Source organism: Haemaphysalis longicornis, unplaced genomic scaffold (genome assembly GCF_048455015.1).
Source record: "Haemaphysalis longicornis isolate Haplotype H1 unplaced genomic scaffold, Haemaphysalis longicornis Haplotype H1 scaffold_1, whole genome shotgun sequence".
Classification (NCBI taxonomy): Eukaryota; Metazoa; Arthropoda; class Arachnida; order Ixodida; family Ixodidae; genus Haemaphysalis; species Haemaphysalis longicornis.
This window is the reverse complement of record NW_027526203.1, coordinates 239,701,030-239,725,724: the sequence shown is the minus strand read 5'-3', so window position 1 is coordinate 239,725,724 and position 24,695 is coordinate 239,701,030. Positions and strand designations below refer to the sequence as shown.

The 24,695-nt window shown below is 50.6% G+C and overlaps 1 protein-coding gene across 2 annotated transcripts in view; it reads left to right on the top strand.

The window, feature by feature from the left end:
* The window catches only part of LOC144143039 (sterol O-acyltransferase 1), a 130,473-nt gene extending 119,675 nt beyond the window's left edge, over positions 1-10,798 (top strand). For both annotated transcript variants that reach the window (XM_077674869.1, XM_077674862.1), the window contains exons 13-14: positions 1,384-1,526; positions 10,408-10,798. In XM_077674869.1, the coding sequence (XP_077530995.1) occupies positions 1,384-1,526; positions 10,408-10,524 (260 nt within the window). In that variant the 3' untranslated portion in view covers positions 10,525-10,798. The remainder of the gene's footprint in view (positions 1-1,383; positions 1,527-10,407) is intronic.
* Positions 10,799-24,695: the final 13,897 nt, after the last annotated feature.

Genomic DNA, 24,695 nt, shown 5'->3' with positions numbered 1-24,695 from the left:
CACTTGTCTATGATTAGGTGTGAAAATAATGAAGCGAAGCCTGACACGGTACTAGCGTCGCCTGGGGCTACAATCGTATCTTTGTTTTCAACCTAAATGCATTGTAAGGCTAGTAACCGCTGTGTTTGGTAACCGCAATCTTCCCAGAGAAGATTATGTATTGGAAATGGGAAGCGACCAACTACTTCGCGTTAATTGTTAATGGCGAGGTTATTAAATTGTTCGGAAGACTTGAAACGCACCAAGGTTATCGAGGTAGACGCACATAAATTGTTCAGAAAATCCTACTTCATGCACATTATTCCTGCTTAACGTGTGGTGCAATAATCCTCCATGCACCGCTCGTTAAAAGTTAAAAGATCGGTAACGCTGAAGGAATTTAGCGTTTACAAGAATGTACATAAAGAACAATTTCACGGATAACATTGAACGTGAATGGTTATATGTCGGAGTTAGAAGTGTGATGCACTAATCAACTTGAGTCGTGCTGCTAGCTATTTACCTCCAGGGACCAAAATACTGAAATAGATGAATTCAGCTTTCGTTTTTTGTTGGGTTTTTTTTTTGCATTCACATTTAATTTCTCACTGAGTGCTCATACGTACGAGCGTGGCAAGGATAATCGAAAAAGGTGAGACGCCCACAGTATGTAAGACGTGGCTTAGTAGCAAAGCCGGTAGTTTAATGATGTGGCGCGGTGCCTACGAGCTTTTTCTGTGCGTTTGAGTATTCCTAAGGTCGCATGATTTACTAGTTTCGCGCTCGCCGCTTCCTAAGTGCACTGCTGTGCTTTGATGTTAGGGCCAGATGTCTCCGGTAGTGGATGCGCCGTCGTGCATCCGGAACTGTTACCACTTTCATTCACGATATCAACAGCCTCTTCGGGCCGGGACGTCACTTCTGGCTTTAAATAATTCCATCTCTGTGTCTGTCTCGCGCGCGCTCAACGCACTGCGTTCGAGCCAGCGATGGGGAAAGACAGAAGAGGGAAAGAGGAACGGAGGATTGGACGAACCAGGAGCAAGGCAGGGAAATGCGTACACTCAAAAAAGTCCCTAGCACGTGCACTCCTTCCCTTCTTCCCCTTCCCCAACTACGGCCGTGTGACCTCACCCCTCTTAATGTCATTCAATTTTCAATTCAATTATACATGTAGTATATACACAGCGTAAAACGAAATAGAACTCTCCCAGCGCAGAACAAAGCGAGTATTGCTATAAAATTAAAGAAAAAGTGAACATCAGTGTTTGCTTAGTGTTTGTGGGATACTTTGAAGTACACTATTATGAAATCGCCTTCCATGGAGGCAGGTCGCGCGTGGAAAAAGCGTAATGATTACAATTAGCATAACCGTAATTCATTTGTGTTTTTTTTGTTTCGTAGTGGGACTCATGTTCGCGACGAAAAAGAAGACTGCCCACTTTTGGAACGTATTCCTGTGGATTACGCTGATCTCCGGATGGGGCATGATACTCATATTCTACACTGTCGAGTACTACTCAAGGATTAACTGCCCCTCGACCAAGGTACGTGCACGCGCAAGTGAACTGGCAAATGAATTGACTGTCTTCTCCCCTTTGCACTAGGCCTTGAATAGAGCCGCAGGAAGTGCTAGCAAATTATTCAGTGCGTCATCTCCATCAGAGTGCGGAGGTTCTACAACCTTCATGTTGTTATTCTCCGGTCGCAATTTCTAGTTTCATTTTTGACTCACTGAGATCTCTATGCTCCCCGCACGGGGCACCTTGAGCAATCTTGGTGACGGTACTGGCGATACCGCGGACCCCGAGCCCCCATACTCACGCTGTATCCTACCGTGGCTAGGAGTTTTAAGGTGAAGGGTAGAAACCACAAACGGTGGCTGTCGGAGCCGTGGTCAAGCTCCGGCGGATGGGCTCCCTGTCTGTTTACCAGGCAGGGAGCTCCGGGACCTCTCTCGGCATCAGGGTAAACCGAGCGAAGGAAGTACCCCCGTTCCCTGCTTTTTTTCCATGCTGCATGGTTCTTTCAAAATTTTCTAAACCCACTGATCGGCCCCCCAAAAGGGGCCGCACCGAAGCGAACTTTCCCCCATTGCCTGCCCTATCATTCCAAATACCTGACAACTTTCCCCGGTTCTTGATCATTGCATCCGAAGACAATACAAAGCCAGTGACATCTACATCCGTTTTCTTAATAGCTAAGTGCATTGAACGTGTTGTGGGAAAACACTACAAAGCCAAGAAACTGACCTCTGGAGAGATCCTTGTAGAAGTAAACAACCCGGCACAATCAAAAAAGCTTCTTCAACAAACCCTCATTGGCGACCTGAAAGTCAAAGTCACTCCCCACCGAACGCTAAATACATCCCAAGGTGTGATATCCGAATCTGATCTCTGCAATGAAACTGACTCTGACATCCTCGAGGGCCTGCGCGACCAGGGCGTCATTGCAGTAAGGAGGATCACTATGCGTCGAGAAAATCAGGAAATCAAAACCAAACATGTTGTCCTCACCTTTGACCGCAGTACCTTACCCGAATTTGTGAATGCAGGCTTTCTTCGCTGTACCGTCCGACCATATATCCCCAACCCGCGTCGGTGCTTGAAGTGCCAACGTTATGGGCACAGTACTAACAACTGCCGTGGGCGTTTAACGTGTGCAAAGTGCTGAGAGCACGACCACGCCAAAGAGAATTGCAACAGCACTTTGATTAAGTGTCCGAACTGCAGTGGGCCGCACACAGCTTACTCAAGGACGTGTGAAACATTCAAACTTGAGAAGAAAATACTCAATCTTAAAGTCAGCGAGAACATCTCTTACTTAGAAGCGCGGAAAAGGCTCAGCGCCTTTGCTTCTGCGAAGTATGCCGACGCAGCTCGCCGGGGGGCGGAGCGGCGTCTTGACACTGCGGCCACCCAGTACTGCGAAGCAGACTTGGTGCCGCCCCAGCCCCCCAAAGTGCTGCCTAAGGCAGCCCAACCAGCTGACGCAACACCTGTGGCACCCGCAAGTGTTGCGTCGGCCACGAACGCCAGGAGTGACGGCTCTGCCGTTGGTCCCCTTCTTCCGGCTACCAGACCTCAGGTGGCCATGGATGTAGATGTGGCGGGTCCTTCGACCGCCTCTGCGTCCAACACGCAACAAACGATGGTGGGAGGAAATCCTTCCACCACTTCGAACATATTCCGTGTCGGAGGCCGCAAGGACTCCATCTCGTCGCTGTCTCAGCACTCAGACGAGGACATGGACATGACACCGTCTCGGCCAGCACCAAAGGCGGTGAAAGAACAGCGCTCCATGGCGGGGCGGGGAAAAAAGCCAGCAGCCCCCCGTGTCACTGGCCCAGATCATACCTGAGTGTGGTAGGTGATACATCCATCCCTAGTCTTCACCAGCCAAAATCTTCTTTAAACATTTATGGTATCACAAATAGTTACGCAGTGGAACTGTAGAGGATTAATTAAAAACCTAGATGATATATATGAAATCCTACACAAAACTCAAACAACTGTCCTGTGTTTACAAGAGACTCACTTGAACTCTAAGCATACCAACTTCCTAAACCAATACTCAGTATTTAGAAAAGACAGAGACAGCTGCTCGCACTGCTCTGGTGGTGTGGCAATAGTTATACAAAAAGCTGTCCCTTGTCAATCTATCCATTTGCGCACCGGCCTAGAAGCGGTTGCTGTTCGGGCAATTATATTCAATAAGTTAACAACAATTTGCTCACTGTACATTCCCCCTGAATATCGTCTGTCCAGTTACGAATTTGAGTCCCTTATAGATCAACTGCCAGAACCGTTTTTACTAGTTGGTGACCTTAATGCGCACAGCCCACTATGGGGATCGGAACGCACAGATTCCCGGGGCCGGTTGATAGAAAACTTTCTCTTGTCATCCGGAGCTTGTCTCTTTAACAAAAAGCAGCCGACATACTACAATATAGCACACCACACATATTCACACATTGATCTTGCTATAGGCTCCCCCGTTCTTTTTCCATCCATCGAATGGGAAGTGGGTACGAATCTCTACGGGAGCGACCACTTCCCAGTCACCCTCAGATATTTAGAAAAATGCCCCTACAGTTACACTTCACATGAAAAGTTTAAAGAAGCTGGTGCCGACTGGGCAACGTTTAAAGAGATGTCGAAACTTACTTACACATCAATAACACACTTAGGTATTGATGAAGCGTGCTTCTTTATCACAGCACATATACTTGATGCTGCTAGCGTTTCTATTCCCCAGACCTCCGGTACCACACGTAATCTTCAGAGGCCCTGGTGGAATGATGATTGCAAGAAGGCCAGAAATGCTCAGAATAAGGCCTGGGGGGTCCTCCGCAGGTATCCTACTACAGAAAACCTAATTTCCTTCAAGCGCGCAAAAGCCATGGGACGGCGAATCCGACGTCAGGCAAAAACAGATAGTTGGAGGTCTTTTCTATCATCAATAAATTCCTATACAGATGCGCGCAAAGTTTGGAACAGGATACGGAAACTGCAGGGGCAGAAAACATATGTCACACCTCTTGTCAGCACCACTGGCGATACACTTGAAGACCAAGCAAACACCCTGGGACAGCACTTTGAACATATTTCCAGCTCCTCCCACTACACTGAGACATTCCTGCGATACAAAGAATCTATTGAAAGAAAGCGTATTCGTGACCACAAGAAATCTAATGATGGGTATAACTCTCCTTTTTCGCTGCAGGAACTTATGGTAGCCCTCAACACATGCCGTGCTTCGGCGCCAGGAGCTGATAAAATAACATACACAATGATTCAGCACCTGCACATAGATACCCTCAATACTCTTCTCTTCTTGTACAACAAGATATGGTGTGCTGGGTACTTTCCTCATGCTTGGAAAGAGGCAATTGTGTTGGCTATATAGAAAGAGGGGAAAGATGCCTCTTCTGTGACAAGCTATCGCCCTATTGCTTTGACAAGCTGCTTGAGCAAGCTCTTTGAAAAGATGATCAATAGACGGCTTATCTATTTCTTGGAATATCATGGTGTCCTTGATAGCTGCCAGGCAGGCTTTCGCTTGGGCAGGTCAACAACTGACAATCTTATAGCTGTTGAATCTTATGTTAAAGAAGCTTTTGCCCATAAGCAGCACTGTATATCTGTACTTTTTGACATCGAAAAGGCCTATGACACCACTTGGCGGTATGGCATCCTGCATGACCTTAAATCTTTCGGCATTTGTGGAAACATGTTGAACACACTGGAAAGCTACTTATCAGATAGAACATTCCGGGTACGAGTTGGTGCAGCATTATCCAGGACGTATACACAAGAAAATGGCGTTCCCCAGGGTGGAGTACTTAGCTGCACACTTTTCATTGTAAAAATGAATACGTTAGGGAGAGCACTGCCACCCACCATTTTTTATTCAATCTATGTAGACGATGTTCACATCAGCTTCAGGTCATGCAACTCCTCTATCTGTGAACAGCAGATCCAAGTTGCTGTGAACAGACTAGCCAAGTGGGCAGACAAAAATGGTTTTATCCTAAATCCGCAGAAAAGCACTTGTGTTCTCTTTTCCAGGAAGCGTGGGATCCATCTGCAACCAACCATACAACTTAAGGGAGTTGACATACCCGTAAAAAGAGAACACAAGTTTCTTGGAGTAGTTTTAGATGATAAACTTACATATATCCCACACATTAAACAACTTAAAATGAAATGCATGAAGACTATGAACATCTTAAAAGTCCTCTCCCGCCAGTCATACGGTGCAGATACAACATGCCTTTTACGTGTTTTTAACAGTCTTGTCAGGTCCCGTATAGACTATGGAAGTGTAGTGTATGGGTCTGCTTCAAACACAGCTCTAAAAATGCTGGACGCAGTGCTGCACTTGGGGCTCCGCCTGGCGTCCGGGGCTTTCCGGACGAGTCCTATTGAAAGCCTCTATGCAGAAACGGATCAGTGGTGCTTAGAGCACCAGTGTACATTTATGGCACTTTTGTACTGCGTAAGGGCAACATCCTTAAATAGTCATCCGCTAAATGCTATTCTTGAAAACAAAGCGTCCGAAAGGCTGTTTTTGAGCCGTCCATCGCTTCCTCTGCCTTTCTCTATCCGAGTGAAGGTGGATGCGGAGGAACTTGGGGTTATTTTATCAGAATCTTACAAAGCTGACTTCGTTGAGTTCATGCCGCCTTGGCAACTACGCCCTGTCACCTGTGACATGTCGTTCAAGGAAATTTACAAAAAACATTCACCCGCACAACTCATCCGACAACACTTCCTGCACTTGCAAAACAAATTCCCGTACACTGCCTTTTACACAGATGCCTCCAAAACTGCCACTGCTGTGGCATGTGCTGCACACGGTCCCAACTTTGCCAGCACAAGGACACTAAACAGAAACACAAGTATATTTACGGCTGAGGCACATGCTATATTAATTACGCTAGAACACATAATACAAACAAAGACACAACAATCCATTATATACACAGACTCATTGAGTGTTGTGACAGCACTGCATTATGGAAAACCAAGTAGGAACATTGTGCTGAACAGGTTAGTTAAAGAGATAATGGCAGCCTACGCTTTAAAACAGGTCATAGTCGTGTGTTGGGTGCCTGGACACAGTGGCATTCCTGGTAATGAACTCGCAGACCAGAGCGCCGCTGCGGCAGCACTTTGCTGCAGCGTCGACGTTCAGCAGCTTCCCTATCTTGACTGGAAACCATTCATTCGAAAGGCAATCCGACAACGCTGGCAGCAACACTGGGACACTCAGACAGATAACAAACTCCACACTATAAAACCCCAATTAGGCAGCTACTACACAGAAAAACACAACAGAACAACGGAAGTATACATGTGCAGATTACGAATAGGTCATACATACGCTACTCACTCGCACCTTCTGCAGGGCAAACCACCGCCACAATACGACAGGTGCGGACATCGCCTATCCGTCAGCCATGTCTTAGTTGAGTGTGGGTACTTCCACAAGGCAAGGAAAAAGCACTTCCGGGAACTCTACACTCACATGATTCCTCTTCATCCCTCGATGTTTTTAGCTGATCAACCCTTAATTCCAAGTAAACGCCTTTTTGCTTACCTGGGAGACATTGGCTTTTTAAACCGCATATCATACCATGTGTAACCTCGGGGCCCCTCAGAGTGGGAGGACGCTATGAGTGTCTATTTATTTTTTACATTCTTACCCTGCCATTCCCATTTCCCCAATTTTATTGCTGTTTTAAATGAGGGGCTGTATACACCCCCCACACTAACCTCTCTTAAAATCGTCACATTTACAGCACCATTTTATTAAAACATCATTCAAAATGATCAACCATTGCATTGGCGCTCTTTGGCCATCGTTGCCCTTGCGCCATAAAACAAACAGATACTACTACTGAGATCTCTATGCTCCTAGTGGCGTCGCTACTATTTCTACCCGTTCTTTGTCATGGGGAAACAAGTTACTGTGGGGACTAAGATCAGGGAGCTAGCACTGTGTGCTCCTAGTGGCGTCGCGACTGTTTCTACCCGTTCTTTGTCATGGGGAAACAAGTTACTGTGGGGTCTAGGATCAGGGAGCTAGCACTCTATGCTCCTAGTGGCGTCGCGACTGTTTCTACCCGTTCTTTGTCATGGGGAAAAAGTTACTGTGGGGACTAAGACCAGGGAGCTAGCACTCTATGCTCCTAGTGGCGTCGCGACTGTTTCTACCCGTTCTTTGTCATGGGGAAACAAGTTACTGTGAGGTCTAGGATCAGGGAGCTAACACTCTATGCTCCTAGTGGCGTCGCGACTGTTTCTACCCGTTCTTTGTCATGGGGAAAAAGTTACTGTGGGGACTAAGACCAGGGAGCTAGCACTCTATGCTCCTAGTGGCGTCGCAACTGTTTCTACCCGTTCTTTGTCATGGGGAAACAAGTTACTGTGGGGACTAAGATCAGGGAGCTAGCACTCTGTGCTCCTAGTGGCGTCGCGACTGTTTCTACCCGTTCTTTGTCATGGGGAAACAAGTTACTGTGGGGTCTAGGATCAGGGAGCTAGCACTCTATGCTCCTAGTGGCGTCGCGACTGTTTCTACCCGTTCTTTGTCATGGGGAAAAAGTTACTGTGGGGACTAAGACCAGGGAGCTAGCACTCTATGCTCCTAGTGGCGTCGCGACTGTTTCTACCCGTTCTTTGTCATGGGGAAACAAGTTACTGTGAGGTCTAGGATCAGGGAGCTAACACTCTATGCTCCTAGTGGCGTCGCGACTGTTTCTACCCGTTCTTTGTCATGGGGAAAAAGTTACTGTGGGGACTAAGACCAGGGAGCTAGCACTCTATGCTCCTAGTGGCGTCGCAACTGTTTCTACCCGTTCTTTGTCATGGGGAAACAAGTTACTGTGGGGACTAAGATCAGGGAGCTAGCACTCTATGCTCCTAGTGGCGTCGCTACTATTTCTACCCGTTCTTTGTCATGGGGAAACAAGTTACTGTGGGGAATAAGATCAGGGAGCTAGCATTCTATGCTCCTAGTGGCGTCGCGACTGTTTCTACTCGTTCTTTGTTATGGGGAAACAAGTTACTGTGGGGACTAAGATCAGGGAGCTAACACTCTATGCTCCTAGTGGCGTCGCGACTGTTTCTACCCGTTCTTTGTCATGGGGAAACAAGTTACTGTGGGGAATAAGATCAGGGAGCTAGCATTTTATGCTCCTAGTGGCGTCGCGACTGTTTCTACTCGTTCTTTGTCATGGGGAAACAAGTTACTGTGGGGACTAAGATCAGGGAGCTAACACTCTATGCTCCTAGTGGCGTCGCGACTGTTTCTACCCGTTCTTTGTCATGGGGAAACAAGTTACTGTGGGGAATAAGATCAGGGAGCTAGCATTTTATGCTCCTAGTGGCGTCGCGACTGTTTCTACTCGTTCTTTGTCATGGGGAAACAAGTTACTGTGGGGACTAAGATCAGGGAGCTAACACTCTATGCTCCTAGTGGCGTCGCGACTGTTTCTACCCGTTCTTTGTCATGGGGAAACAAGTTACTGTGGGGACTAAGACCAGGGAGCTAGCACTCTATGCTCCTAGTGGCGTCGCGACTGTTTCTACCCGTTCTTTGTCATGGGGAAACAAGTTACTGTGGGGACTAAGATCAGGGAGCTAGCACTCTATGCTCCTAGTGGCGTCGCTACTATTTCTACCCGTTCTTTGTCATGGGGAAACAAGTTACTGTGGGGAATAAGATCAGGGAGCAAGCATTCTATGCTCCTAGTGGCGTCGCGACTGTTTCTACTCGTTCTTTGTCATGGGGAAACAAGTTACTGTGGGGACTAAGATCAGGGAGCTAACACTCTATGCTCCTAGTGGCGTCGCGACTGTTTCTACCCGTTCTTTGTCATGGGGAAACAAGTTACTGTGGGGACTAAGATCAGGGAGCTAACACTCTATGTTCCTAGTGGCGTCGCGACTGTTTCTACCCGTTCTTTGTCATGGGGAAACAAGGGACTGTGGGGACTAAGATCAGGGAGCTAGCACTCTATGCTCCTAGTGGCGTCGCGACTGTTTCTACCCGTTCTTCGTCATGGGGAAGCAAGTTACTGTGGAGACTAGGATCAGGGAGCTAGCACTCTATGCTCCCAGTGGCGTCGCGACTATTTCTACCCGTTCTTTGTCATGGGGAAACAAGTTACTGTGGGGACTAAGATCAAGGAGCTAGCACTCTATGCTCCTAGTGGTGTCGCGACTGTTTCTACCCGTTCTTTGTCATGGGGAAACAAGTTCTGTGGGGAATAAGATCAGGGAGCTAGCAGCTCACGAGACAGAATTCTTTGCTCAATCCTGCGCTTCATGTGCGTAGTAGCATAATAAAGTTGTTCCGCATGTGTATCGAATAGCGCCCAGCGAGCATAGTTGACACTAGGTCAGGTCGGCCGACAGCTGCGGCACTTCGCCTTCGGTAGGTTCGTGAAGCGATCGCATGTTCCGAGGCGTGTTAGTGGCTGCGCTTGCGTTTTGTGTGCCATATGTGGTTGGAAGTAACGATGGACGAGTGATCCTGTAAGCCAGCGTCAATGGAAGAATGCTGAGGCTATGCGACGAAGACGTGCAACTGAAACTGCAGAAAAGAGAGCGGTCGTTGGGCGATTGCTTGCACAGAGTTCCGTTTTAAACCCTTGTGTTTCCGGTCGATCATATCGCGGAAGAGGGGAGAACGGCGGAAAACAAGTATTAACCCATCATTGTGCAGGAATCCCGTTAATCCCTCTCCGAAATTGTCTATCCTGGGCTGAAGCTCAATTTCTTTTGAATCGTTTTTTTTCTAATCTATTGTTTTGTTAATGCTGTCTGCACAGAACTGGTGCTGCCTGCACCAACGTCTTGCTGTGTGGGCTCCGCCCTCTGCGGGACATTCCTGAATCTCCCTCCTCCCTTTCCACAGGACGGGCTGGCGGACTTCTTCTTCCCGCGCTCCTTCTCCTGGTCGTGCAACTCCTTCAGCCACTCCATCTGGTTCTCCTCCTCCTTCTACAAGCAGAAGCCACCTTCACTAACGTGACGCGCGCCAGCGGGGTGTGCACGCGAGGATGGACGCCGGATTACAGTGTATACATTCCAGGTTCCGGTACTGTTCCGGAACGTTGTACATATGTAGCATACTTTTGAGGTTTTGCGTTAATGACAATTTTAATAAATAAAATTGGCTTTGTTGAGAGTTTTAAGTACTCTAGTACACAGCCGCGTTTATAGGAATTGTGTACCTGTGCAAGTATTTTTGGAGCTGCTTTACACATGCTGCAACATTCGAATAAAGCGTTTATTTCTTTTTTCTAGTATTTGTACTCCTAGCGGTGCTTACCGGAATCGTCACGCTGCAGTGAAGTTTGCAGCGCCGGGGCAGCAGCGCCATTTACACGTCATCATGGGGGTGTGGTGTGAGCGTAATTTTTTTCAGGAGAGATCGCGTGCTGGTCGCTGCCCCTGTTCATCTCATTCAATCTACTTAAGCGCAACCACGCTGATCGAGTGTTTAACCACCCCCCTTTTATGACGCGTCAAACCACCGACCCCAACAGCGTCCAGGGTAATAAAAGCAGCGGGAAAATAATGGTTGAAGTGAAGATCACAAGACACCTGTGGCGGGTTTGGCGACCAACAGATAAGGTGGTAGATAAGGAAAAAGGGAAGCGCCGATGCGCCCTTTACAATTATTTTTCTCCTCCTCTTGTCCTATGACACGACACGTTTGTGCGGCCTGCCAAACGTTGGCGCGGTGAGTCGGGTACATAACTGGTCAGGAAATGGTAGCCTATAGCACGCGCAGTAGTCGGACTAATTAGGAAAAGTAGTGTGCTGCCTCCGTAGGCTCAGCTCGGGGTGCCTATTGACTCGGGGTGCCTATTGACCACGGAGCTGAAAGTGGACAGTTTATTGGAGAGGAGTTGTGCTAGATTAACGACGGGACAATATCGGCAGCAAAACGAAGCGATGTGCATGCAGTCCGCCATACAGTCCATGAATCGAATGTCGCGGCGCTTGGACAGACGCCTTTTATCAAATTTAGATGCTATGTTTTCTATACAGACTGTTAAACAGCGGTTTCGGTTGACGATAATGTCGATCACTCGAGTGTCTTCTGTGCGAGTGGCGTGGAAATCTGCATGCTGGCTTCAAACAAGAGGTAACCATGCACAGCATGTAGCCGGTGCAAAACAAAACATGCTTTCGTGAAAATATCTTCATTAATTAAAAAAAAACTACCTGGAATTAGATGTCGCAGCACAATGGTGGAAACTATACCCAAGAGTGAATGCGTCGCAGGTTAGCACGAGAGAGAGAGAGAGAGAGAGAAAGAAATACTTTCTCTCTTCAAAGAATCTCTTTTCTCTTACTTTCTCTCTTACTTTCTCTCTCTCTTTCTCTTACTTTCTCTCAACAATCTCTTACTTTCTCTCTTCAAACTGGCACGCAGCTCGAGCTGCTTGCCAGTGGTGGATCAGGGGTGGGGGCCAATGTACGTACGTTCTGAGCCAGCACTGCTCAGTCCTATAGTGCGGGCCACCACCGTCCACCTTTCCAGGCAATATATCGCCATTACGGGGCTAGTAGACAACGGGGTTAGTTGGTAATGGAGCTTTAACATCTTGAAGTAGCACTCTCTCGACACGGACAAAAGAAGGAAAAAGACAAACCACGGCGCTGTGGCTTGTCTTTTTCCTTCTTTCGCCTTCCCAGCAAGCAGCCCTGCTTAACTTGAACTTAACTACACAACTTGTATATCAAACGGTTACTCATAAGAACATTAGCGCAAATTTCATGATAATCAGGTCACAAAATGGTCCAGTCCATGTTGCACCAAAGGGAAGCACGGCCCTACCAAAATTCAGAAATGGTTAACATGACCGTTAGAATGCAGCTTCGGTATGAAATCATTCCTCATCTATAGGGGCTAACGTAATCGTATGGTCATCGCGACAGAAAATGCGTCCCTTACTACTTTGGTATTCTCAGGTGAGGTTTGGTTTTGGGGCTTTCCGTCTTCGAACCTTGGCGTAATCAAATGCGGCTTATTTATTATATATTGAAATCCCTCACAGGCTCAGAGAGATCATTGAGTAGGCGGGCTACAAGGAAGGAACGAATAAAGGTAAAGAAAAGGCACGAATTTCAACCAGGCTGTGGCCTAGTTTGTTATCCTACACGTGGAGAAGGGGAACAATAAGAAAAAAGACGAAAACAGTAAATGAAGTGAAAGGTAAGGACAGAGCGTAAAGAGGTGTGGCCAGCGTTACGACACTATAGACGATAGAGTTCATTGACTTCATAGAAAGTAGTCTTTTGTGCTACAGTCTTCTGTGCAAGTTAGTTGTTTTTAGGAAGCACAGGAGCGCTTGTGTCGCCTTGTGCGTAGATGATGGAGAAGGCCAGTGGCCCAGGATTTTCTCCTCGGAGAACGGCCGCCGAGAATCGAGCGTCCGTAAAGTGGACGAGAGTTGCCTTCTTGCCGATGAAAAACGCGGACATCCGCATAGAAGATGGCGTATGGTCTCCGGTGTGTCGCAGACTTCACACGACTCACTGTCTGCCATTCCAATTAAATGGGAGTAAGCATTTGTGAAGGCGACTCCAAGCCAGAGACGGCAAAGGACGGTTGCATCAGTCCGTGGGTGGCCTAATGGGAGATGACGCTGAAGATGCGGGTCCAGGGCATGAATACGAAAGCTCGTAAACTCTTGGGTAGTCCATTTGGCTATCGTGTTCTCCCGGCAAGTTTGCGGAGAGTCCTAGCGGCGTCCGTCCTGGATATGGAATAGATATGGTCTCCATTTTTTGCTGTGCCAAGCGGGCGGCAACGTCCGCATTTTCATTGCCGACAATGCCGCAGTGACTGGGAAGCCACTGGAAGGCAATGTCATGACCCGCTTGAGCAGCATGGTCATACAAGTCTTAGCTCGGCCAGCAGTTGTCCATGAGGTCCACGGCGTAGGGCTGACTGGAGCGGTTGGAGCGCAGGCTTGTAGTCACAGAAGATCGCCCATCTTCGGCATGAGGCTTGCTCAGTGGTGTGAAGGGCGCAACGGGTGGCGGTAAGTTCTGTAGCCGTGGAAGTGGAGGGATGGGCTATCTTGAATTCTGCAGTGTGGTCATCGACAATCGTGGTATAACCATGGCGCCGGCAGAACCAGAAGTTGTTATTGAGCCATCGGTGTAAATATGGGTGCGGTTACTGTATCGCTCGTGCAGATAAATGAGAGTTAGCTGCAGTAGTGCTAGCGTTGGACAATCTCATTTCTTCGTTAAGCCTGGAATAGTAAGGCATGTTCGTGGCTGCATCGCACACCAAAGTGGGAGCAGCGGCCTCGTCGCAGGCGTATAGTTGGATGGCATGCACGTGATGTTGGCAGCTACAACCTTTGCGAAAGATGCATGGGGGCGTTCCGATGGCATACCCGCAAGGTGATGATCAGGCAGTCTCGTTAAGTGCCTAAAATGCGCACTGAGTGTATCAATTGTCACGTAGGTGGACAAAGAGTGATCACGGGCCGCAGCAATGGTTGCAGCTGTTGACGTGCACCGTGGTAGGCCAAGGAAAGTTCGGAGGGCCTGCGCTTGTATTCCTTGCAGTTGCTGAATATTTGTGCAGCATGTACCTGAGAGTACAAGCAGGCTGTACCGTAAGGAGCCCAAGAATAGTGCTTTATATAGCTGCAACATTGATTTCATGGGCGTTCCCCATGTCTTGCCGGCAACGAACTGAATAATATGGGTCACTGCAGACAGCCGCTTCTTCATACAACGTACGTCGGGGCTCCAAGAAAGGTGTCTATCGATAATCACGCCGAGAAACTTGTGACATTTCACACAAGAGACCCTTTCGCTATTAATTGACAAAGGGTATGCATGCATGGGCTTCCGTGGAAACGCAACCACTGCGCATTTGCTGGTAGAAGCTTCCAACCCCTTTGTGTGCAGATAGGAAGTGGTCAAGTCTGCAGCCTTTTGCAGGACCGCGCACGTGCAGTCGTGTCACTCATCTGCCCATACGCAAATATCATCCACGTGAATCGATAGATGAACCGTTCTTGGAAGCGAAGTTGCCAGGCCGATGAGTGTTAGGTTAAACAACGTGGGGCTCAAGACTCCTCCTTGGGGGACACCTCGGCGGGTATAGTGTACTGACGTAGGGCCATCTTGAGTCATTACAAAGAATGACCTCCCCGAGAGGTAACTACGCACCCACTGGTAGACACAGCCGCCAAGCCCCACTGCCTGTAGTGCTTTAAGAATGGCATCGTGCTCCACGTTGTCATATGTTCCTTTAACGTCCAGGAAATTCAATTAATAACAGGGTGGTCATCATCAACAAGAAAAAACATTGAAAGTAATATAAATGACAACGGAAATAGAAGCGAGAAAACAGGTTTAGCAACTTTAACTCAGAACAAATGGAATAACGAAAATGCTCGCTGATATGCACAAAAACTGAATAGAAAAAAAAAACAAGGTACATCGAGACGAAAAAAAGAAGAATCCAAAGGCCTAGGTGTACAACATACGCACGAATACACTAAAAACCTATCATCAGGTATACAAAGGCTAATGCCAATTTCTTCCGGAAGAAATGAAAGTGCTAAACAAAAATAACACAGCTTGCCGTATACAGCAATTGTGAGTTCGGCAGTCTCTACTGCTTCACATGTCATCTCACTCTTCCCAGTGAGGCTCTGCTTTCTTCGCATCCGGGTTGATGCCAAGTGATTTAAGAGCCCACACCTACTCTGAGTACATTTTTGCCCGCAGCAACCCGACCTAGAGATGGGTGGGCACATGACTCCATGACGCGTGTGGTTCAAAACTTCCTTCCAATCTGTGAAGAATGATGACTAGCGCAGACAAAGCGCACGAAACAGACACGTCGTAGAAACTCGATGTCATGGTAGAGTCGTCCTAGCGTGTAATTTCAGTATTTTTTCAAGATTTGTATTAAATGAGATTAGATTGAGATGCACAGAGCATTTACCAGAAAGCTGGCTTTGCCGCAAGCTTCAATTTTGTCAAAGCGACTTCCGTCGATGCGACTCAATTTTCACGCTTGGCTTCGGCTTTCCGCTCTCGAAACTCGGGATTTGCGCGTCGTCGGCGCTGCCGTTCTCCGGCGATCTCGCGCCGTGCGGAGTGCACTGTGCATGGGGCGAAAGGACGCGCACCAGCGATATATTCTCTCCTGCCCCGGTGCGCGCTCTGGATGGTCCGGGCGCTTCTCGGGAAGGCACGTGCTGACGCGTTCCACTTTGGGAAAGCTTCGCATGCGCTCCGTCATTTTTCACTGATTTCACTGGTTAATTGACCCGCAGCTTTATGAAAGGGCATCGACTAGATGTATGAAGTTGCATGGAGCACCGGAAACCCGAATTCCGAGGTAGGGGGACCATTTTTTCGGAAATTTGAGGACTTTTTTGTGGCCGCGAGCCGCTAGGCCTAACGACAACTTCGGCCCCGGCCGAGGGAAGCGGTAGGCCTAGGCCGAGCACCGGCGACGCCGAAAGCCGATCACCGATTCATCGGTTGCTACGCAAGCGCGCAACGACCCAAGATGTCTACCGCTATGCGAGTAGAAGTGGATGGCGTAGAAATTTCGCCGGATCAGTTCACTAGAGCGCAGGGGTGGAAAACCGCTGGCGAAAAAGTGAAGCAAGGCGGCGTAGGATTGCTAAGCCTAACGCCCGTACTCCAAGTGAGCCAAGATGGCGCCAAGGCCCCGACTGACGTCAACGGTCGGGGCAACGACCTCGGTGGCGCCACCGGCAACGATCTACGTCAGCAGTGGACGAAGAAACGAATAAACAAGGGCAAGCTGCTGAAGGGCGCGCGCATGCCAGACCTGCCGCGCGCAGATATGAAGATTGTCATGCGGCCACGAGGCGGGCTCCGCGTAAGCGAGGTGGCCCGCGTGGAAATAAGCCGAGCTGTAACGGCGGCGGCGCAAGTCGACGCAATTGCTGCTAGAGAAGATGTGATATGCCTAAACCACCAACAGAACATCATAGTCGTGAGTACCTCGAAGAGGGACCACGCCGACAGATACGCCATGGTGGAGCGAATCGACATTTGAGGAACGTCCCACGGAGTCAGCGCGTACGAGTCGGCCCCTTACGGAGCAGTGAAAGGAGTAATACGGGGCATCCCACTGGAGGACACCGCCCAAGAAATACAAGATTTAGTCGTGCACAAGCACAATCCCACGGCGTTGCAGGCGAACCGCATCGGCAAGACCAGGTCGGTGGTGATCGCCTTCGAGGGACACAAAGTGCCCAACTACGTCCGGTATGGGAACCTGCTAATTGAGTGCACCCTGCACAGGAAGCAGATTGACGTGTGCTACGCATGCGGCCGAGTGGGGCACAGGATGGACGTGTGCCCAAATCCTCAAGACAAGATTTGCCGGGGCTGCGGTGTCGCCAACCCCGGAGAAGACCACAAGTGCGTACCCAAGTGTGGCCTGCGCGGGGGGAAACATCTCACCGCCGACAAGGCTTGCAAGGAAAGATTCAAAACGCCTTACGTCGTCCGTCGACGGCGCTGGGAACGGCGCCGGGCGGAAGAAGACAACGAGGACAAAAAGCAAGGCAAAAGAGGTCCTACAGGGCGACCCCAACGTAGCGCCTCTTCGCAACGGGGCCGGTCCCAGACGCCGGTCCGCAACAGCAACGGCGGCGGCCGCCAGAGCCGCTCTCGATCGAAGTCACGATCCGGGGGCGGCGGCGGCGGCGGCAACCGCCGCCGGGAAACGGCGGGTCGAGGTTCGAGCGGAAGATCCAGGTCTCGGAACAAGTCCCGTTCGAGATCCAGGGCCGGTTCGAGATCCAGGGCCGGATCGAGACTCCGGGCCGAGTCTACCGGACGACGAGGGACAACCGCCGAGAAAAAGGTGGGCTGGACCGGCAGGTCTTCTGTTGCTCGGGTTAGCGAAACCGAATTCCCGCCCCTCACCCCCTCCCAACCCCTTAACCTAAGAGCTAGCCCGCAACGGGATTGCAATGAAGTAAAAGAGCTCAAGAAAATCATAGAGCGGCAGAACGCTCAGATACAAGAGCAGAACGCCCAAATTAGGGCCTTAATGGGCAAAATCGATGCGCTAGCTAGCGGCAGCTCAGCAAACGCGAGACCCCAGGGCGATAACAACACGGTGGAGAACGCCGGAGGAATGCGCAAGGCGCCGCGGAGGGACCCCCCGTCGCCCCGCTTAGGGCGGGATGCGGGGGTGGCACGGCCGGCGCAACAAGCGCCGAGCAACCAAGAAGCAATGGACTCCGAAGAAAGCACCGTCAACCGCGAGACGGCGACAGCGGCGGAGCAGATTCCAAAGGGAGGAGAGCTTGCAGCGATCCTAACGGCCATCACCCAAATCAACGAGAAACCGAGCGCGATAGACGCCAGATTCGAGGCCCTCGAAGGCAAAGTGCGGACGCTGTCGATCAAACACGAACGGCTAGCGACCAAAGTAGCAACCCTTGCCGCAAGGAACCGCTTCGCGTCCCTGAAGAAAGAACGGGCGGAAAAAATCAAGGCATCGATCGCGTGTAGGCGCGGCCGCCTAGAAACATCCGAAGAAGATGAAGCAGGGACCAAATAAGAAAAAGAAGACCGACGGGGGGGACGTTACAGTAATTTATCAATGGAACTGCCGGGGGATCCGCAACAAGGAGGCGGAACTGTTACTCCACATTGACGGGCTCGAACACAAGCCCGATGTAATAGCACTACAAGAAACGAACAGCAAGCCCAGACTCCCGGGATACGTGACGTACACGGACCCGACGGAGGAAGGGACAGCGGTGCTCGTCCGCAGCAACGTGGCGGCTACTCAACACGTCACGGCGCAGGGCGGATGCGAGCACACGCTCGTCGAGATTCACGCAAGAACAATTGGCAACACGGGAAATCTATACGTCATGAGCGCGTACTGCCGCCCGTCACAGAGGCAGTACGACTTTGATCGAGTAGTGAGCCAGGCGAAAAGGTTGGCGGGGAGCAGGCCGCTCCTGATCCTCGGCGACTTCAACGCCCCTCACACAACGTGGGGGTACAAGTACCAATCGAAGAGGGGAAAAGCTCTAGCTCTAGCCAACACCATGGATGACCATGAGATGGCCCTGTTAAACGAGCCAGACGTGGCCACCAGAAGGGGCAACAGTGCCAATAGGGACACAACTCCGGATCTGTCATGGCTATCGGGGGCACTGGACGTGTCCTGGAGAAACGAAGACGTGGACCTGGGCTCCGACCACAGCGTAATCGGCATTACCATCAAAGGACCCCAATACCGCGCCATGCTGGGGACGGCACGCGTAACGGACTGGGACAAGATGCGGAAATACACTCACGAAATCGAAGAGGCTTCGGAGAACGATAAAAAAGGCGACCGAAAGCAAACGTACGCCGAATGGGCGAGGGATCAGAAAAAGGCCCTCGAGAAATTCACGTAAGAAATAACGACGACGGCGCAGACACCTTTCGTGGACGCCAGGCTGGCTCACATGTGGGCTGCCCGGCACTCGCTAACGCGAAGGTGGAAGCGCCAGCGTCACAACAAGAAGCTGGTCAAACGTATCGCGGTCCTTAACAAACAGATCGCCGAATACGCAGCCAAGCTATGCCAAGAGAACTGGCTGAGCACTTGCGATGGCTTGCAGGGTAAGCTATCGGCACGGAAGACGTGGTGCTTACTCAGGCACCTAATCGACCCGATGAGCAGCAAGACCGCAACCAACCGCAACCTCACCAAGATCCTCAACACGTACAAGGGAGACGGCCGCAGGCTACTGGAAGACCTGAAGGCAAAATACCTCAAGACCGAGCGAGGCCAGTACCCGACGCCCGAGAGGTACGGAGGCCCTGAAAACGAAGAGATGGACAGACCGTTCACCATGACGGAACTCTGGTCGGCCATTGACGACAGCAACAGAAAGAGCGCCCCCGGCAGGGACGCGATCACGTACAAGTTGCTTGGAAACATGAGTGAAGCGGCGGCCCGCGGCCTCCTGGGGCACATCAACGAAACCTGGCAGAGCTCGCAGCTGCCGAAAGAATGGAAAGAGGCAGAGGTTCGATTCATCCCGAAACCCGGAAAAGCGCTGACGATTGACAACATGCGGCCCATCTCCCTTACGTCGTGCGTGGGGAAGGTGATGGAACGTATGGTCCTTCGCAGACTTCAAAAACACTTGGAAGAAACAAACCAAATGCCCGAGACCATGTATGGGTTCAGACAACACCTGGGCACCCAGGACGTCCTGATCCAACTGCAAGAACTCGTCGTCAAGAAGGCGACGGGGAACGCGGCGCGGGGGATACTCGCCCTAGACCTAAAAGGGGCCTTCGACAACGTGTCTCACGCGAGCGTGCTCCAAAATCTCAACGAAACGGGATGCGGTCGGAAGACCTTCGGCTACATCAAGGACTTCTTAACGAGAAGAACCGCGACCATCAGGATAGGGGAAGAGAAGTCGGAACCCGTCGAGCTCGGCGAGATAGGCACCCCTCAGGGGTCAGTCTTGTCGCCCCTGCTCTTTAATCTGGCCCTCCTGCCCCTGCCCAGTCTACTCAAACAAATCGAAGGCGTGGACCACGCGCTGTACGCCGACGATATTACGGTGTGGACGAACCGATCCGGGTCCGATGCCTGGGCGGAGGAAGTCTTGCAGAGGGCGGCAACTACCGTGCACGAATATGCAAAGACCTGCGGGCTGAGCTGCGCTTTCCAGAAATCGGAGCTGCTCATGGTTCAGCCGGGACGACCCAAGAAGGAACTGCCGCCGAACGTGACCATCACCATTGACGGCACAGCCATTAAACCGGCGCAACAGATCAGAATCCTGGGTCTGCTGCTGCAAAGCGACGGACGAGCGTCCGCGGCCGTCACAAAGATCAAGACCACCTCGGAGCAGATATTAAGCATGATCCGAAGGGTCTCTAACCGTAACAGAGGCCTGAAGGAAGACGATGCAATGCGCCTAGTGCGGGCATTCGTCGTTTCGAGGGTGACCTACTCTGCCCCGTACCTCCAGCTAACGAAGGCAGAGACACCCTGAACACGATGCTGCGTAAAGCAACCAAGCAGGCAATGGGCCTGCCGATCTACTCGTCCACGCAGAAACTATTGGACATGGGGGCCCACAACACGGTGGAGGAGCTGATCGAGGCTCACCTGTCCAACCAAAGGGTACGGCTAAGCCAAACGGAGCACGGCCAGGTCGTCCTGCGGAAAATAGGATGGCAGATAGAACCACTGCCAACCAAGGCAGCCCTTCGCGAGCAGTGGAAAGAGGCCATTCAAACCAAGCCACTCCCCAGGAACATGCAACCGGGGAAGAACGAAGGGAGGCGGACCGCGCGAGCCAAGGCCCTGGCTCGACAGCTGGAGGAGAACCCTAGGGTACTCTACGCGGACGCCTCGCTCAGAAAACACGACGACCGAGCAACGGCGGTAGCCACGTCCATCGACAAGCTGATCGTCAGCGCGTCGCTGAGGACGACAGACCCAGCCGTTGCGGAAGAAGCAGCCGTGGCACTCGCACTCGTGCAACCGAGCGTGGACACCGTGGTCACAGATTCAAAGTCAGCCTACGGAAGCTTCCGAAGGGGAGTGATCTCTACCACGGCGCGAGCCATTCTCTCCAAGCACAAGCCTCCGGGACGAGCCATCGAGCTCGTGTGGGTACCGGCTCACTCGAAGGTGGAAGGCAACGCCCTCGCCGACCACCACGCCCGAGAACTGTCCATCCGGGCCGAGGACGAGCCGGCTGAGCTACCGCATCCCGTGACCAGCTTTAAAGAGATTACTCAGATGTATAGAAACGCGAGGTGCAAACTTCCCGAACCGCACCCACAGTTAATCAGGCAACAGCAAACGATCCTGCGGCGCATGCAGGCGGGATCGCTAGCGCATCCCGTTCTGTTACATCACCACACCACCAGCAGCACCACACAGCACCACACACTCTGCCCTTTCTGCAAAACGGAAAGAGGCACTCTGGCACACATCATAGCCGAGTGCAAAGACCTCAAGAACCCCCCACCGCCCTTTCCCCCCAACACCCCCAATCCCCAACCCTTCGAGCGATGGGAGACCTTGTTGTCCAGCCCCGCCCTGCCAACTCAGCTAGCACTGACGGCCAGGGGCCAGGAGTTGCTGGATACATATGGGTCCCGTGAATAGGGAACCACCCCGTCTGGTGCCTGCGCGCACCATCGAATTTTCGAGCTCAGTAAAGTTGATTCTCTCTCTCTCTCTCTCTGGATGGTCCGCTTTCATCCTTGTGGGCCTTAATCCTAGTGAGACTGGGTCGCCCTCTAGCGGTGGTTTCGGGAACGTGCCCCTGCGGGACACCGCCGGACAGACGGCAAGGCTCGACTTAGAACAGCTCTGCTGTTAAAAGACGCGAGTACGCCTCCCGTTCCTGTGAGCACTTTTCCTGCTGAGCAGAAAACACCCACCGCACCTTGGAGTCCTACGCGGTCGTGGGTTCGGATCCCACCCGGCGGGCATTTTTTCTCCACTTTCTTTCTTTCTTTCCAAATTCTTTATCTGTTTCAATGACCTTTCACATCCTCCCCTTCGCTTTCCGAGGTTTTCTTGACTGTCAATCCTTATTTCTGTATTATTTCAACGATCCCCCTCATTTCCCATTCTTATTCGCCACATGCATAGCGAAGGTCTCTGTTATGGCAGTCTTGGTGCCATAGGTAGCTTAAGAGGGTTCAACGCTGGTCGACCACTCTCGACATGTCGTAGACGCTCGAGTCACGGCCCGGGGGTACAAAAGAAGGTCCCCTTCACACCGAGTAGTCCGAGTGGCGCTGGCTACCACCCCAAAGCGCAGGAAACAAAATACCTTCACATAAATACCCCAGAAAGTGGAGGGGAAAAACAGCCCCGCCGGTAGCGTAGTGGTCATCGCACCACACGCGTATTCTGCAGGTCGTGGGTTCGGATCCCACCCGGCGGGCATTTTTTCTCCACTTTCTTTATTTCTTCCAAAAATTCTTTATCTGTTTCAATGACCTACCGCATCTCCCCTTTGCTTTCCTAGGCATTCTTGACTGTCAATCCTTGTTTCTGTATATATATATATATATATATATATATATATATATATATATATATATATATATATATATATATATATATATATATATATATATATATATATATATATATATGTGTGTGTGTGCGTGTGTGTGTGTGTGTGTGTGTGTGTGGTAACTAGAGACAGACACACGAGAAGAACATTTAAAAAATAAAAGTTTACCGACGTTTCAAGAAGAGGACTTCCTAAGGGAAGCGGAGCATTTTACGCAATAATATTGCATTATATGCTCCCCTTCCCTTATGTCATGCTTATATGTTAAATAGGCTTGATACGCACTCAAGGGGAAAACAGGAATTTTGCCTAAAGTTTCGGTCTCTAGTTATGACTACCCGCGAAGCGTTAGCAGCATTTGATGCGCTGCTCTTGTCACTCCCTGACCTCGCGCCGCAGGACGCCATGAACCTTGAAAGCATCACGTCGACTATGGCCGCGGATTTAGTACGTCATAAAAATGTTGACGTTTTTTTCGCCTATTGCAGTTTAAACCTAATTATTGTTTACCTTGCTTACCTGCTTTATAGGGGGTCAGTGAAGTGCCTGACGCTATAACGATGTGACGTGTATAATTCGTGTATTCGGGCATATAACGAAGTTACGTGTATTTCGGATAACTGCGCGGTACTTACTAAATAGTTTGTAATTAACGACCGACCTTTCCCGCACACTGTGCACATATAGCAACACACACCTCTGTAAATTATTGCTTGAAGCAGGAAACATCATAAGTCAAACCACGTTACTTTTTTCAACTACATAAAAGGAATCGCCATTCATGATAACTTCAGTAAATCATGATATCTGTGTAAATGATACTTGAAGTAATTAATTCCTTCTGTATTTTATCTTTTGCATGCTGAAGGAACGCCTTTGGAGTCAGCTTCAAACGGAATCCCTCCCCTGTTTGGCCATACCTCGCTGCATTCACACCTCACTGTATCCCACAACACTGCCAGCACTGCAGAAAAGCGGCCAAGGTACATCATTACATGTGGGCCTGCAAATCCGCAGTGAAGGGCTCCGGATTAATATTGACCACCTGGGGATCTTTAACGTGCGCCGAAATCTCGTACACACGGGCGTTTTTGCTTTTCGCCTCCATCGGAAAAGCGGCCGCCGCTGCCGGGAATCGATCCCGCGACCTCGTGCTCAGCAGCACAACGCCTTAGCCACTGAGCCACCGCGGCGAGTAAGCTGCACTACTAATCCTTTGTTGAATAAAGTTATCTCTCTCTCTCTCTCTCTCTCTCTCTCTCTCTCTCTCTCTCTCTCTCTCTCTCTCTCTCTCTCTCTCTCTCTCTCTCAGCGAGATCAATGACCGCTTTGCAGAGATCTTTTAAGATGGCATCTGCATCGCAAGAAGTGTCCTGCATCCTCGGCAGAAGCTGCGCGGTTTCCACCCGTCTGTTGCTCCAAGCAAGACATGCACGTACGCGTCACCAGGAACGAGTTACTTTTACCTAGTTACTATTGTCAGTAACGAGTAACGCATTTAGTTACTTTTAGATGCGACGCTCAGAGCATCTCTTGTCGGCGGCCCTGTCCTTCCTGCGTGCGTCCGTTGTTGTCCGCGTGCGTCCGTTGTTGTCCGCAGCCACTCTCCCCCTCTCCTCTCCGATAGCGAACACTCTCTCGCGAGGGGCATTGGATTCGATTGGCTTGGCTTGGCTTGGCTTGGATTGGATTTGGATTGGATTAAAGTTGTGACGGTCACACATCGCCACTGACTGCCGCGTACAACCCATGCGCACGCAGAAACGTGTTCCCAGGTAGAAGCGGGCGGCAGACACTTCGCGTGGCACGAAGAAAGGCCAAGCACGCGCGGAATGTGCGGAAGCACGCGCGGAAGAATGTTAATCCCCGAGGGCTTGCGGGGTGACGCGCCCACGCGCAGAGCGATGACCGGCCGGTTCTCCAACGAGCTCGTCCTTACCCCCCCTGTGCGTAACCCAAGGAGGGTATAGGAAGGCTAGCGAACGAGGCCGGAGGGCTCTTTTCCCGACTGGACATCATCTTGCCGGGCCGAACGAGGAAGCCGCCCGTAGGAGTAATCCGATCGCGCGCTCCCCCCACTTCAACC